The sequence below is a fragment of the Dipteris shenzhenensis genome, chromosome 33, assembly GCF_047967505.1.
Source record: "Dipteris shenzhenensis isolate YYH24624 ecotype China chromosome 33, Dip_SZ_1.0, whole genome shotgun sequence".
In the NCBI taxonomy this organism is placed as follows: Eukaryota; Viridiplantae; Streptophyta; class Polypodiopsida; order Gleicheniales; family Dipteridaceae; genus Dipteris; species Dipteris shenzhenensis.
Window position 1 is genome coordinate 12,051,088 of NC_141628.1, and position 16,601 is coordinate 12,067,688.

General features: G+C 42.4%; 1 protein-coding gene across 1 annotated transcript in view; it reads right to left on the reverse strand.

Annotated features, from left to right (window-relative positions):
- Window positions 1-16,601, reverse strand: part of LOC147879698 (uncharacterized) — a 109,912-nt gene that overhangs the window by 51,039 nt on the left and 42,272 nt on the right. Inside the window, exon 3 of the mRNA XM_087371868.1 lies at window positions 4,024-4,233. Coding sequence (XP_087227994.1) covers window positions 4,024-4,233 — 210 coding nt within the window. The remainder of the gene's footprint in view (window positions 1-4,023; window positions 4,234-16,601) is intronic.

Genomic DNA, 16,601 nt, shown 5'->3' on the forward strand with positions numbered 1-16,601 from the left:
TCAGCTTGAGCTACTGCGTCTATGATAATAACTGGCTTCAATCTCCGAATAGCACTACCAGATTGGTTGTGGCTTCTTTTCAAGTGTTTTCTGGGCAGGTGAAGCAGGGTCAATATGAAGGAGCGTATGCAACCGAAATGCGAGCGGCAAAGCAGAGTTCCGTAAGCACACAAAATCTAGTCACAGAAACCGGAACAGCTCTCTCTCTGTCAAAGTTATCTGCCCACGAACAGGGCCTGCCAGCAATCCCCCCAGCTATGGCAGTTCGGAATCCACCTCAAATTATAGATACAGATCAAAATCTGTCAGCAGCCCCTCCAGTTATGGAAGTCCTGAGTCTCCTCCAAGCTATGGAAACAATACCACCATTGTAGGATGACACCGGCAACCGGCAACAGATCACGATTAATGAATGCCGCTAAAACACCAACAGCTCAGCTGGCTTTTCCTGTCACAGGCTTGTGGTTTCGACTGGGATTTCTTCAATCACTAGAAGACCATTCTCTATTGCAGGTAGCTTGAAATATTCGTCTCCTTCCAACTGCTAGAAACAATCAGTGAGCCATCTCTGTTGAAATGCATTGCTCTGTCTCACAGGTTCCGAATGTGCTGGCAAGATCTTCAAGTATTTCGAGATAATCTCCTCTGAAGTTCACCATATAAACTAATAGTGCACAGTCTTTGTTTTTATCAAGGAGGGCAGCAGCAACAGTGTCTAAACTCCTCCAATTTTGAGCTCCAAATTCTTGCTATGAGCACCTTCAACCTTGCTATGAACATCTTCATGAACTGAGACTCCTCTAGGTCCTTCATAATACAACACCCAAATCAGTTGTCCTTATTTTCGTTCTTTCCAGGCTCTGATACCAAAAGGACGCCTCTTCTATTATGGGATGCCAGAGGGAATCACATCACACACACCTTGTTTCTCCTCGTGAACACGAAGGTGTATAGGAATCTTCACACCCATGCCTTAAAGATCCCATGTCATCAACCTTCTATACTCTATATCCATCCATACATATAACATCTATACATCAACAGGGTGTCCCTAACTTTAGGATACCCTCACATTGGATGAGGTATAAACTTAACCTTAGAGTTAATGAACTGTAAGGGACCCCTTAAATGGATCATGTGCTAGGACCTAACCTCATTTTAGTGCTAGCTCATGCTATGTCCTAAGGCGGACATACAAAGGAAAGGGTCCATTGAATGGGACATTGATGCATTAGCGCTTTCTGATAGTGATGTTCACATTAGAGACCTTACAATGATAGAAGAGTATCCCAAATAGAAAACGTCAAGCTCCAAGTGATGCCTCATATGCAACATTAGAACCAGCGCACATCACCTTCAAGTAGAAGTAGATGGTGAAAGCTCCCTGAATTTTTAAAATTGCCCAACTGGTGAAATAAAAGATAAAGCTCACATATTTCTTCCATACCAAGCCTATCAACAGCTACCCAAAAACTTGAATCACACCTAACATTAAGTACAAGAGTGTCGAAAGGTCTTGAAAATGGCACACTCTAGTCAGATCATATCTAGCCTCTAGCTGTATTTTGTATGTAAATCTAAATAAGTATTCCTAGAGCTACAGTTCTAACTCAGATTTGACGTTCTTGTTGTCCCATAGATCTTGTTGGGTATCCAGTGGACATAAGTTAAGTCATTACAATTTCTCTCTCATATATATAAACTTTTCTCATATTTTTAGATGTAAACTACCACTATCATTTTGATGCGGTCATTGTACCATAAATCCTAGAGGGTCACCCCATCCCAGCCCCCCAAACCCCCACCCTCCCCTGCCAACCCTCCCCCTACCCCCAGCCATAGAAGCTGCTTAAACATCACGCTCCGGTGCTACTAATAGATGCCCACGACTGTCTGAAGTGCTTCTGAATCACACTTTGCTTAAAGATCACACTCTGATGTGACCAATAGATGCCCACGACTGCCTAAAGTGCTTCCGAATCACAATAGCAAAGGGTAGATACTATTCAAAACACAAGGTAAAGTTACAAGCTAGAAAACGTGTTTTACAAACAGACCGAACACACAAAAAATTGAAATACTGTCGAGTCGACTGAAACTGTACTACTAATAATCTACTGAGAGTTACAATGTTTTAGCAGAAAGATACACAGTAGAAGAAGTACATCTGCAGGTATGTTTTAGCAAAAAGATACACATTAAATCTACTGAGAGTTACAGAGTTTCAGCAGAAAGACACACAGTAGAAAGACATCTGCAGATATGTTCACCCCTAAGAAAGCCCTGAGCATTATGTCTCCCTATCCACTTTCTACAAGACCTCTAAAAGACAGATGTACGAGGCTATGATCAACATATGCTAATACAAGAGGTCAAGCAGTTAAAGGACAACATAAATGAGATGGCTCAGAAAATTCTATATATGGACAGTAAGATAGAAAGGGGATATGCCAAGGCCATCATCATGGAAGAGAAAATGGACATCAATATAGAGAAGGGATATGCCAAGGTCATCCTCATGAAAGAGAAAATGGACATCAAAGTAGAGAAGGGATATGCCAAGGTTATCAGCATGGAACAGCAAATGGAGAAGAAAACATGAGCAACAAGTGCACGGGGAGAAAGGCCAGAACCTCTGATGCAACAAACACAAGACATTATTAGCACTATTGATTGATCTAGTTAAAAGCAAAACGGATGAAATTACATTCAGAGCAGAAGGCGCAGCAGGACAAGGCAATTAATCTTCAGATTGTGGGAGTAAAAAAGAAAGTGAGGATGAATGAGGACATGGAAAAAGTTATCATCAATCTCTTTCAAAATACAATGTATATATCAGAAACTAAATGGTAGGAGGCCTTTAGAGTGGGAAGAAAAGGGGACAAACCAAGGCAAATACTTGTCAAGTTTCACGACAACTAGTCTCGTCTCAAAGTGCTGAATCATAAACATTGTCTCAACAGACATTCAATATAGATCAATGATGATCTGACATGAAGTCAATACTCCGAAAAGATCAAAGAACCGGAAATAATCAGAACTGCAAAAAAAAGGCAAAAGTGCATGCATGAAGGATGGGAAAGCTGTCGTAATAGAAAAAGGCAAAGGGGGAGGGAAGCATGCATAGCACTTGAGACCCTCAGGATCAAAGTATTGGACATGGGAAGATGGAATTTGGACAAAGCCAAAAGGGTATATCAGAGATGGATATACTTCTAGTCTTGGACACATAGGAGCATATGAGGGAATGAATCTCCAAAAATTCAGGGTTTTCTAAAAACATCATTATGGAACACAAAAGCACACATAGGAGGACGGGTTTTTGGTGGAATAGATCAGCATGGCATGGTTTAAAAAAATCAAGATCATTAAAGAAGACCCACATAGGCAATATATGTGGTTAGAATAGTGGCCAAAGAGAGAAATATGAGGTTGACTGTGTGCTACTTTGCACACCCGCAATCACCAATTTACAAAAACAACTGCCACATATCTCGAGAAGATCCCCTCGTACAATTAGAGGAGGATATAGCTCGATTTTCTAGAGATCATGCAATCATTCTCACAGGGGATTTCAATGCATGAACCGGTTCAATGCAAGGCACCATTACATGGGAGAGTAGAGACCCCATATGGATGGAAGGAATGGGAGGGTAGAGACCCATATCAACTTCAGATGCCTTCTACTTGTCATGCAATGAACAAATGCATGACAGAAATATTGCAGGTAATAGCCATATGTTTTTCCGAAAGGAATGTCCTACAATCACTAGTATGACCAGGAATGCAAAAATGCAAACAAAGACTGGAAAAACAGCAGATACAGTACTCACTACATTGCAACTTTTCGTAAGTGTTTATTTCACTGGATATAAAAGACCACTATTAGCTAATAGTGGGCGTCAGTCCCATAGATCCTGAAGGGTCTCACCCGGCTTCAATAGAATCATATCATCTCTCTCTCTCTCTCTCTCTCTCTCTCTCTCTCTCTCTCTCTCTCTCAATGTAAATTCGCATACACACATGATTCAACATGTCATAATGTCGATTGTCAAAGTGTTGATCCAAAAACTTTTCTGAGCGGAAAACTTTCTTGCAATAGTTGCATTGCCACGTATTTGCTGTGAGATGCTCCTTCTGTGACTCTTGTTCCCTAAACATATCATTGTTTGGATGAAGTCTACATGCTGAAGAAAGATTGAATCGTTCTCGTTCAACAAATGGAAGCAAATACTGCAGACAAAGTCCAAATCCATATGCAAATGAGATCCTGAAGACCACAATGAATACGTGATGAAAATTTGTGACCATAATCCTCGAAGTGAGCTATCTTTTTTGCATGGATAAAACTGAAACAGTTTCAAAGGGAGTACAGAAATGAAAAGCCATTGTAAGACTAGGCTATTAATTTTCATTGGTTAAAAGTTGTGATAACAATAGTTCTTTGGAAAACTGAAAAGCAGAGAAGTTCTACAAAACACTGCAACAAATGTTAGTTTCTTAAGGATTATACAAACTTACAAGCTGCACAAACAGCAAGAAAGACTTGAAACAGGAATGAAGCCTCGCGCACAATTCTTGATGTATCACATAAAAATCAAAATCCCATGATGCTTCATCCTTTGATGAAAAAGCGTTCTGGGTCATATTCATCTCTAGCTCTCGCTCTTAAAGCTGTCCTGGCCTCCTTCATGGACTGTGGATGATGCATCCCGATTCCCAACCTATGTCCAGGCATGCCAACGAATGAAATGGGACTATTTGCTAAACCAATCAACCATAATTCATATCATCGTTTGTCCTTGGAACTCTGGTAATAAAGTCCATTGTTGTATATTCCCAAGGTCTTTCAGGTTTTGGCAGGTGCTGACGCATCCCTCAGACTTGACACTTTCATACTCAGTCTTTTGACATAACGAACATTCCCAGGCACATTTTTACTATCTTTGTTCATGCTATGCCAAATGAAAATTAAATCTAATGCTGCAAAAGTAGCCATAGCCCCTGTATATTTTATTCTGCTTTTATGTAGTGCTGCTGCTATCTCTGTGAAGTGCCAATTGAATCTTCTATAATATCAGCATATACCAAGAAATTATCTTAGCTCCTAGGAAGTATTCAGATCAAGCCATTCCACTATTGCCTTTATTTTATCTAGATCCACTCGGATTCTATTCTTCGAAATGATATGGCCAAGGTATTAATTTCCTTTAAAAGGAATTCCCTCTTCTTTTCATTAATTAGCAGGGCATTCTAACAGGACTTTCAACATTGTCTTCAAATGCTCACTATGTTCAACTTCATTCTTGCTCAATATCAGGACGTCATCAAAAAAGACTCGAGTAAATATTCTATGGTCTCTACAATTTCTTTCCATAATCTGGTTAAAGGTGGAAGGATCATTAGGTGCCAAATGGCATTACTAAATAATCATACAAACCAAATGAAGTCCTAAAGGCTGTTTTGTGGATGTCAGTTAGAACTACTCATACTTGATGATACCTACTTTTCAAATCTGTGACTGGAAATGGTGACCCATTTAAACAATCAAAGATATCATCTATTCAAGGAATTGGAAACCAATTCTTAATTGGTCATTTTATTTAGAGCTCTATAATCCATGCACATCTTAAAGGAACCATCGTTCTTTAGGACAAGTAATACAGGGGAACAATCAAAGAGGTGCTAGGCCTTACAAGTTACTAGTCCTTTTTCCATCAGCTATTGTACCGGTATGAATATCTGAGATTGACTCACTTTATAAGGACGTTTATTTGACAGAGAGCTTCCTAGAAATCGATGAGAAGCATCACTGTGGATCCAATAGGAGGACGTGGCTCAGCACTAGTAGAGACCCTTGTCACTGCTTGATAAACTAGGAGGACATGTCTCCGCACTAGTACAGACCCGTGATACAGTAGGAGGACATGGCTTGGCACTAACAGAGACCTTTGTCCCTATCTTGCTCTATGTAGATGTTGCCCTAATTTCAAACAGAACAGCAAGCCTATAGAGACATCTAGCAACATTACAGACCTTTTGTGATAGTGCGGGAAGCCAATGTTTGCAAGACCAAGATTATGATCTTCAATACTAGTGATGTGCATCTCCTGGACGTGTCATTTACATTTTTTGGCACGTAGGTTGAGACTGTCACATCCTACATGTACATAGGATGGATTTCCACAGGACCCCAAGTCAGCATGAAACTGGTAGCTCGATTTCCAATTGTCTAGAGGGCATGCATCACTAGCAAGATTAGAGAGGCAGTGTTTTCAAGCACACTTTCAGCATGTGCACGCAAATCGCCTCCTCTTTGATTCCTTAGTCAAACCAGTAGCATTATACACGAGAGCCTCTTGGGGAGTAGATTACACAAGATTTGAATGGATTGGATTTGAGCGGTTACAGATGATGATGCTTTCCTATACGATCAGAGGGAAGGGCTACACACTAGATGACATCACTGTGGCAAAGTTTGCAACACGTCCCTTACACACAAACATCTCATTCCGGATCATGCCAAGACAGGGTCCGAGAGTAGTGTATGACTGAAGCGGGCAAACAAAAGTTACCATGGGGCACCTCATGCAGCTTGCAGTTAGGGGAGACATGAGATGTTGGTATTCATGTGCTACCAGATGGTCACATGATGTATGTCCATTGATCACCTCCCTCCACATCAATAATTTCTAGGTGCACGGTGCATGACATGGTAGGATGTCCACCGGATCATTAGGAACAACTTATGGTACGTATATATTCAATAGACATGGGATGCAGCCACAGGCCACTAATTTACAAGGAGCTCTTCCTCCATCTGACTGAGGACAAGTTCATCCAGCCATCAGGTTAGTCGCAGATCCATCTCTCACATGCAGTCTGGCCATGGGGCATCATCTCATAGATTTCAGATTGAGACTGGACAAGAGGCCAAGGCCACACAACATTATTGCGAGCTCGGACTTTGCAACTTTTGTGGCGTGCAAGAGGTGAAGACAAAGGAGCATGTACTCGTGAGATGCCCCTGATACTATGAGATTTATGGAAGATACCACTGTCTCTTAGAACAGAGTTTTGAGACATGCATCTAATTATTGACTACCCGGACTAGCTCACGTGATCCACATGCACATCCATGCAACTGGCATGAGGCCAGGAGCCAAACTGCATCAAATCCACAGACAACTTGTTCACATGAGAAAAGCCTACATCTAGTGGCAGCCACTGAGGACGCAATCCTAAGCCAGCCCTCCATACACGTCAGGTAAGTATGAGAACAAAATTCAAATACAAGGCCAAGGAGCTGATGTACCATCCGAGATACCCTTCTAGCAGCCTCTCAGAAGCAAGTTGTATCATGACACGCCCAAGTCAAGGCAAGTTAGGTAGCACTAGGTAATGAGAAGGAAGTGTTGCATGCTGTCTATGTGATAATGGTTGACTACTAACTAGCATCTAGCTACACTATGAACTAGCATAGTATTAGTGCTGGTAGAATGTGAGCATTGTTAGAAGAGTATGCATGGGTGACTGAGTAGAGTTGGAGGCAGGAGGATCTAAAATATGAACACTCTTCTTTATCAAAATGAAGGGATACATGGTTAGATACATAACCTATTTTCGAACTTGATTAGGCACTTTACACTTAGCCTTCACATTAATACCATGTCACTTTTTGTATACACACTGCCCCCTCATAGGCCTTTTTTGGTCTTTTGTAGACAATAATAAACACCAAGTTTGGGACTATGGTTCCTCGAGCTCAAGCTGACGCAGGTCACCATGGCTTGCCTTGTCCACATCCATGACATTAGCACAACTGAGGGCAATCAGAGGTGTTGATATGCCCGTACATGCAGATGGTTTGAGAGCCTGAGACTTCATATGGAGAGATTGCCCCCCTTCAATATAGCCTCGAGGGCCCCTGCTCACTTATCACAAGGCTAACTAGGTTATCCGGAAGGCTTTCATACATCTAAATACATTCAAGAACTGGTTAGCCTCTAGCGAGCTTCCTGTAAAGCTTAGCTTCTATAGAAATGACTGCTTACAGATATCAGAGGAGGGCTTCATCGATACGCCAGGCTACACACAATTTCACCTTCCCCACTCTTTGAGGATTTTGATCGGGCAGTTACGTGTTTCCTCACACCAACTATACATTCAGACTAGACGGGCTGAGGTCCTACCTAGAGAGGGCAGCATTTGTCTCTATGATTTACAACAAATTGAGTGAACGGGGCAATTTTCTTTCAAATACCCTATGCACTACAAGATTCAAGGTTGTCACCACTATCTTGGATTTGGACCCCTCCCCAACCTGCTGTCAGGATCAGAGACATTTGGTGGTTTTCAATCATAAGGCTGTACGACAAAGAGACCAGCTGCTCAAGACACATAGACGAGATCAAGGAGCTCAGCCAAACTCCACCAGAGTGTGATCACTAAGTGGTTCCAGTCGGATAACACGGATCAACAGACCCTAGGGAGATGGCATAGCTGACGCCTAAAGTGAGAAATACGACAGAGCCGTCAGCGTGTCGATGCACAGATCAGGCTTGGGGATCTTCCCTCCATGTTCACCAAACTAGAGGCATGGCCAAAGGGAGTGAAAGTGGCACTTGTCCGACACAAGGCCGCAGCTAGGAGACTATAGCAGACCATGCATATGGGCCGATGTCCAGCACTCTATCATGGGTTCGATACCACTGCAACCCCATACATCACCACCAGAACCTCTCTTTGTCAAGATCCTCTTATCCATTCTTAGCCACCATGTGGAGTTAGTTCCTCAGCAGACAGAGGCCCACCACAGTAATGCCACACCGCAGTTCCCATCCTCTCCATTGCCATGCTACTCAACAAAGAGAGGAGTTGAAATGGGCATAGCAGGTACAGGAGAACCAGCTTATGTCACAGAAGAGAAGAGGAAGAGCAGACATAATGGTAAGGAGATCTCATCAACTTGTGGCCACTATGGATGAGAAGAACGGCTATAAGAAGGCATTTGACAATAAATACAAAGAGGGTTAAAGATGCCAGTAGCAGTACCAAAGCCTGCTCAATTGATGAAGAGTAGGATGATCAGTTTGTAGGACTGGTTCAGCAGGAATCACCACCGGTTATTGACGTGGATGCAGATTATGCCTTCTGAAATCCCATTTAGTCTAGGTTGCCCTTGTGGAAATTTTCCTTCATGATTAGACTAAACAGTAGTCTCTTAGCCTTTTTCCACCCCCCTACTCAGTTTATGGGGGATTGTTGGTGTTTTGGATGTGGTAAACTTTGTTTGGGGAAAAGGGGAGGACACGGAAGGGGGGGGGGGGGCGGGGGGCGTGTTTCTTTCCCAAGGATCTAGAGAGGCAACCACGTGCTCATGGTTGCCCATGCAGGTTCTATAGTAGGTGAATTTTTAGAATTTGGGGACATTCCTTTTACCAGTCGGTGTGGAAGATTAATTTACCACATGAGTTGAGCCACTATGCATCTAGAGGCAGCATGAGGCATGATTTCCTTGTGCTAAAGGAGGAGCTGCTCTATTTCCTGGCAACAACCTTCTCTGTTATATAAGCTCATGATCCTATTCTTAGTGAGCATGAAGCAGATGGCTTAGTGTGGATGTGTCATCTAGCTTCTGAGAGCTTTCATGCATTCTAGTTTAGTGCTTTATGCCGGAAGCCTGTGTGGCTCAGTCTTTGATCATTCACTAGTCTTCTAAGCCATGACAAGCCAGTAGGGATGAGTGGAAATCCCTATCATGAGTAAACATATCAATTTTAGAGATTGTCTTCTCAGGTCTTCTCCATCTTATTTAACATTTCATGTGAGATCTTCCTCTGCAATTCTAAAGCAATTTCTCATATTTTATGCTTTGAGATCCAACAAGAAAGACAAACAAATTGACACAGAAGCTATCTAGAAAAATCCAATACTTTTACTTTGATAAAGGCTTGGCTAAATAAAATTCAAGTAGAGTTTTTTATGTAGTTGGATGTTTTGATAGACAAGGATAAATCATCATAGGCAGCAAATAAAATTTTATCTCAAGAACTAACAACTTAACAAGCTATACAAAAACAAATCCATGAGTTGGTAGATGCCTAGGAAGTTAATGTAGATAGTGTATTTATAACCAATGTTGAGCTCCAAATTATGAAAACCGCATTGATTCAAACAGCTCAAGAAGTTTGGGACAATATTAAAAGTAGATTGTTTTAAATTGGAAACCCTCCATATGAAGAGTGTGCAACACACGAGTCAGGCAAGAAAATGTGGCTTGTATGCCAAATTTGAATAGGTAAATAGTCTGAAGTTTAATAGCTCCAACATATAGTCTTAGCTTCTCAAGACACATAGCATATGCAACAACAATAGCAACAACGAAATATAGAGGTGATCATAGAGATATTATACGATCTTAACCTATGGTTTTGTAGATGGAAGCAAAGAAAGTAGGTGATGCAGCATAAAGCAACAAAGATGACAAGATAATCAAACTTGTGGATTGCAAATGAACGTGAGGCTCAAAAACTTTGTACTAGTATCTATGTTTGTGTTGTATTTGGCTTCGGTGCACATGCCCAATTAGAGGCTCCACCCATTCAACTCATTGTATTTGGTTTTTACAGTCTCATAGCCATTTGGTCTTTCGAATACTTTAATAAATGCTCCACATAGACAAGCTACCTCCCTTCCAGTATAGCGTTGAGGGCCCATCTATCCCACTCACATATCACGAGGTGAACCAGGTCATCCGAGACGATCTCCTACAGGTACACACGTTCAGGACTTAATTGGCACCTCGTGAGCTCCCTATGAAGCTCAGCTTCTACAGAGACCACTGCCTATGGATTTCAAAGGAGGGCTTCGTCCACTCACCAGGATACACACAGATCCACCTCCCCCATTCCAGGTCTCATCACACCATCTCTGTATTGAGAGTGGTGAGGCAAAGGGCATACCCAAAGAGGGTCACACGCACACTTTGTGCGATTCCCAGGAGATCGACTCAGAGGAGTATTTCGCATTCAGCTGCCCGGTGTACTACGAGATCAGAGGTCCGTATCATTGCCTTTTCAAAGATGGTTTGTGTTCCCTACCCAACTTGCTGTCCCCAAACCAAAGATACTTGGCAGCCTTCATCTATGAGGCCATATGACACAAGGAGCGATTGTTCAGGGCATGTAGGGGAGATCATGACACATGCCTAGACTCCACTTAGAGCATGATCACCGAGTTTTTCCAGCCAAACAGTACTGACTAGTAGGACTCACGGAGCTAGAGTCAAAGACACGCCAGACTCATCAGTGCACTGAGGCACATATCACATAAGGAGACCTCCCTTCCTTGCTCACTAGACCAGATGCATGAGCCACAGGAGTGACTGGTGCACTTTTTCGCCGCAGGGCTACAGCCTAGAGATTACATCAGACTGCACATATCGACAACCGTTAACGCTCTATCACCAAGTTTTTGCCACCACAGCAGCCTCACACATTGAGGCCCTCCCCCCCTTAGGGTTGACGCTCTCGTTGGCTTCCACTCCATGAGCTCAGAGAGTTCGTCTCCTTATGTACCGACACCGTTATGATCAGGATTATGGACTTTCTTTTGCATTTGTTCTGGGTGTTGATGCCCGCTTAGCGGTTCCACCCCTCAGCTCATTGTATCAGTTTCTTTTAGTCTTGTGGGCTCTTTTTGGTCTTCTGAAGACTTTATAACACTCTCTCTCTCTCTCTCTCTCTCTCTCTCTCTCTCTCTCTTCACATGACTTGAAGGTAAACCTTGGTAAAACCCAGGTCATGATCTTCAAGCACAGAGAGCGCTTCACTTTGGATGGATCACTGTGGAGGTTGTTGCATCCTACACATATGTGGGGATTCTCTTCTCTAGCCCGATCTTCACAATGCAACCAGCACTACAGGCTCGACTGAGCAAGACATACGCCGCACTTGCTAGACTTGAGCAGCAATACTTTTGTTCTCACTTCCAGGATCCCTAGACCAAGACTCTTCTCTTTGACTCCTTGGTCCACATACATACATGCATACATATATACATATACATATACATATGTGTGTGTCTCTATGTGTGTATGTATATATGTATATCTTTATCTATATCTATATCTATACACACACTACAACCAACTCGTTCGTGAAAGACAGCAATTACTGCTCATAAAAGACAGTAATTATACTCTCATAAGCTCTCCCTCACTCCCTCTCTCTGTAGATGCACTAGGGCCCAGGACAAATCGTCGGGCTGGACCCCCCCGAAGGTCTTTATTCATCCAAGAAAATCTGTTACAAAAGTTCAGCGTAGAGCTATCTCGTAAATCTCCACATTACAAAACGTGAATAATCCCTTTTCTTACAAGAGCTTCAAGCTCCATTCAAATTGGCAACATGCCACTTGTCTAAAATCTAGACTAAATCCTATTACATGCCACTAAGGGCCATTCTGGAGTCTTCAAAGCTCTCGGTCACACGAACCGCCTCCTAGATGCTTGTCAGGCTCCCATTACTCTTAGGAAAAATAATCCTTCCTAGTACCTGCAACAATTAATTAAAGCGCACCACCATGGTACCCATTAATTGTTAGCGCTTTGCATGCAAATAACACACTGTGGACTAATCCTAGTCACGGTGGGCGTCCCCACTGAACACATGTGCACATCTAAACAAATATATATACAAATAAATATATATATATTCTCTGGTTGACCGGAGTCAACACTCTTGATTATAATTAAAGAGCTTTGACCAAAGGTCAAGGCGCCTTAATTATAGCCAAGTCTCTCCAACCGAAGTTGGCACATCTTGGTTAATCGGGGTTAACCCTCTTGGCGCGTGCCAAGTCTTGTTGATTGAGGTCAACACTCTCTGACCGCAGTCAGGTTTACTTGACTAGAGTCAAGTATCTTTGACCGTAGTCAATCCTTTGACCATTAAAATAACTCTCTGACCATAATTAACACATATAAGACTCTTTAATTATGATCAAATAAATGGTCAACTGTACTTTGACTTAGGATATTTACATTGTGGTGACATCCCCTCGGCTTCTATTCAGTTGACCTCAACTGAAAAGCTTCCTTGTAAACATCCAAAAGCTGTGGATAATCGGATAACATATCTTCGTCCATCCACTTGGCATCTAATGCCGTATAATTCTTGAATTTTACAAGATACCTGTAAAACTCCTTACCCTGAGGGCCTTTACGTACAATATGGTACACAATTTGCTCTGGCTGAAGGACTTCCTCCAGCTCATCCACTTCTGGTGGATCTTCTGATACTGGTTCTGTAGGCTCTGGTCTCTGAAATTTCTTTAGAAGACTCACATGGAATGCATTGTGAATCCTCCAATGCTCTGGCAATGCTAATCTGTATGCAACCTCATTTATTCTTTCTGTAACCCTAAAAGGGCCATAGTATCTGGGAGATAACTTTGCATACACTTTCTGTTTGCCTTTAAACTTGCGGAGCATATCTTTTTCAAACCTCAAAAGTACCCAGTCCCCTTCCTTGAGATCTAACTGTCTCCTATGCTTATCTGCAGCTCTTTTATGTTTCTCTTGAGACCTTTCAATTGCTGTCCGGACTTGGCTGTAAGCTGTCTGGAGGTCTCTGACAAACTGATCAGCTGCAAATATTTCATCTTTAGTCCTCAATATAGGTGGCAAAATCACCTTCCCATATATGACTTCAAAAGGGGCTTTCCCTGTAGAGCTATGTACTGTATTATTGTAAGCAAACTCTACTTTTCCCAGTCTGAACTTTGGTCACCCACGTAGCATTTCAGCATATCCAAAATTGTAGAATTTGCTACTTCACTTTGACCATCTGTTTGGGGATGGAAAGAAGAAGAAAAGTTCAGATTCGTCCCCATATTATCAAATAAAGCTCTCCAGAATAGACTGGTCATTCTGGGATCTCGATCACTAACAATGGACTTAGGCATACCATGATGTTTGAAAATTTGTGCCATGAACAGCTTAGCCATATGATCTGCCTTTATGGTTTTGCGAACCGGAATGAAATGAGCTTGCTTGCTGAATCTATCAATGATAGTCCAAATCCCATCATTCCCTGACTTTGATCTCGGCAAATCAAAAATAAAGTCCATTGTAATACTTTCCCATGGTGCCTGAGGCACGGGAAGAGGCATAAGTAGGCCAGGTGCCTTCCGTCTATCATACTTCATTTTCTGACACGTAAGGCATTCAGTAACAAACTGATGTATATCTTTCCGCATTCCTGGCCAAAAGAAATACCTCTCTAGTGCTAGAGTTGTTGCTGTAATTCCTCTATGTCCAGCATAGGGAGGTGCATGGCATTCCCCCAAAATCTTTTTCCTCATCTCCTGGGTGATGCATAGGCAATCATCTTTCATTAAATACCCATCTTTCAGGGAATAGTGACTGGTGGATTGCCCCTCTTGCATTTGCTGTAAAATTTCACCAAAATCAGAATCATGAGCATATTGTTCCCTCATGCCTTCCAGATCCTGATGATAAGTAATAGTTACATTATTGACCTGGGGTCTTCGGGACAAGGCATCTGCCACTCTGTTCCGAATTCCTGGAGTATGGACAATCTGAAAATGATACATTGACAGCATGTTTGCCCATTTCATATGCTTCTCGGAAAGCTTGGTCTGAGTCAAAAAGTATCTCAGACTTTGGTGATCTGTTTTGACAGTAAAATCTGCACCCAAAAGATAGTGTTTCCATGTATGGATGGCATGAATTACAGCCAATAACTCTTTCTCATAGATTCCTAAATATCTTTCCGCATCCCGAAGTCGCCTGCTTTCATAGGCTACTACATGACCATTCTGATGCAATGCAGCCCCAACACATTCTCCACAAGCATCGCAATCCACATCAAAAGACTGATAAAGATCCGGGACTACCAGAATAGGCTCTGTAGTCAACTTCTCCTTGAGTGTATTGAATGCTTTCTTCTGTGATAATCCCCATGTGAAGGCTGCATTTTTCTTAGTGAGGTCATGTAATGGAGCTGCGATATCAGCAAAATGTCTGATAAACCTTCTGTAGTAAGAACACAGGCCTAAGAAGCTTCGAACTTCATGCACAGTTTTCAGCTCTGGCCATTCCTGAATGGCACGGATCTTCGCTGGATCCATTTGTATCCCATTCTTGGATATTATATGCCCCAGATAGTGGATTTCTTCCAAGAAGAACTCACTTTTCTTGCTGTTTGCATAGAGCTGATGATTTCTCAGCTCTTGAAACACTATAGCAAGATGTTCTCTGTGGGGTCTTCCTCTATCTTAGAAAAAACTAAGATATCATCAAAGAAAGTACCCGTAAAATGCATGTACTTCCGGAAGATGCGATCCATCATTCTATTGAATGTGGCTGGAGCATTTGTCAACCCAAAAGGCATCACTAAGTATTCATACAACCCGAATGTAGTGCGGAATGCTGTCTTGTGCACATCCTGAGGCTGTATCCTCACTTGGTGGTAGCCACTCTTTAAGTCTATCCTGCTGAAAACTGAAGCTCCATTTAACTGATCCAGGACATCATCAATGCGCGGAATAGGGAATCTATTCTTGATGGTCATTTTGTTCAGTGCGCGATAATCGACGCACATACGGAATAAACCATCTTTCTTCTGTACTAACAGTACAGGGGAACAAAAAGGAGACGAGCTGGGCTGAATCAACCCTTTGGACAGCAAGTCCCATACCTGAGCCATAATCTCCTCTCTCTGAGTCGCACTGACTCTATAAGGGGGTCTGTTTGGTGGCTCACTACCAAGCATTAACTCTATCTGATGATCTTCTGGTCTCTCTGGGGGTAACTCCCCTGGCAAAACATCAGAAAAGCAATCTTTAAAGTTTACAAGAAACTGAAACTTATCTTTGTCTGCATCATTCATTTCAGCATGCATATCATTCTCTTTTTCTTTTACAAAAACCATGTACGCAGAAATTGCAGACTTTATTGCTTTACCGCATGAAACATCAGATACAATGGGGATAGTATCCCCTTTATTCCTGGCAATTAAACGCTGATTTTTCCCCCTATGCACAAACTCCAGCACTCTTTCAGGAAGAGTCAACTTCACTGCCTTGCGGTGAAACCAAGGCATCCCCAAAACTACATCATAATGTTTCAGTGGAGAAATGAAGAAGTCTTCCTGATCCACATAACTCTGAACATGAAGACGGAGCTTCCCTATCAAGGGAGTAACTGGCACAGGATTCCCACAAAACATTTGATCGGCATCCAAAGCCCTGCCTAACTCTTCCGTCTTTATTCCCAGCCTCAAGGCTAGATCCTCTGATATGAAATTATCAGTAGCCCCTGGATCAAATAAAATTAGCGCTTGCTGGTCTCTAACTTTGCCCCATGATAGCAGCAATTCTCGTTCTTCTGGGTTCAAAGCATGACCCAGTATATCAGGAATTCCCCCCGCCATTGGCTTTTGCGGTCCTCGTGGCTTCTCTGCCTCTTTTCCCTTCGATGTTGAAGGCTTTTCTGGGCACTGGGCAGCCACATGCCCCTCTTTACCGCACCTGAAGCATTTCCCATCTCTACGGAATTCCGCTATCTGTTCAGG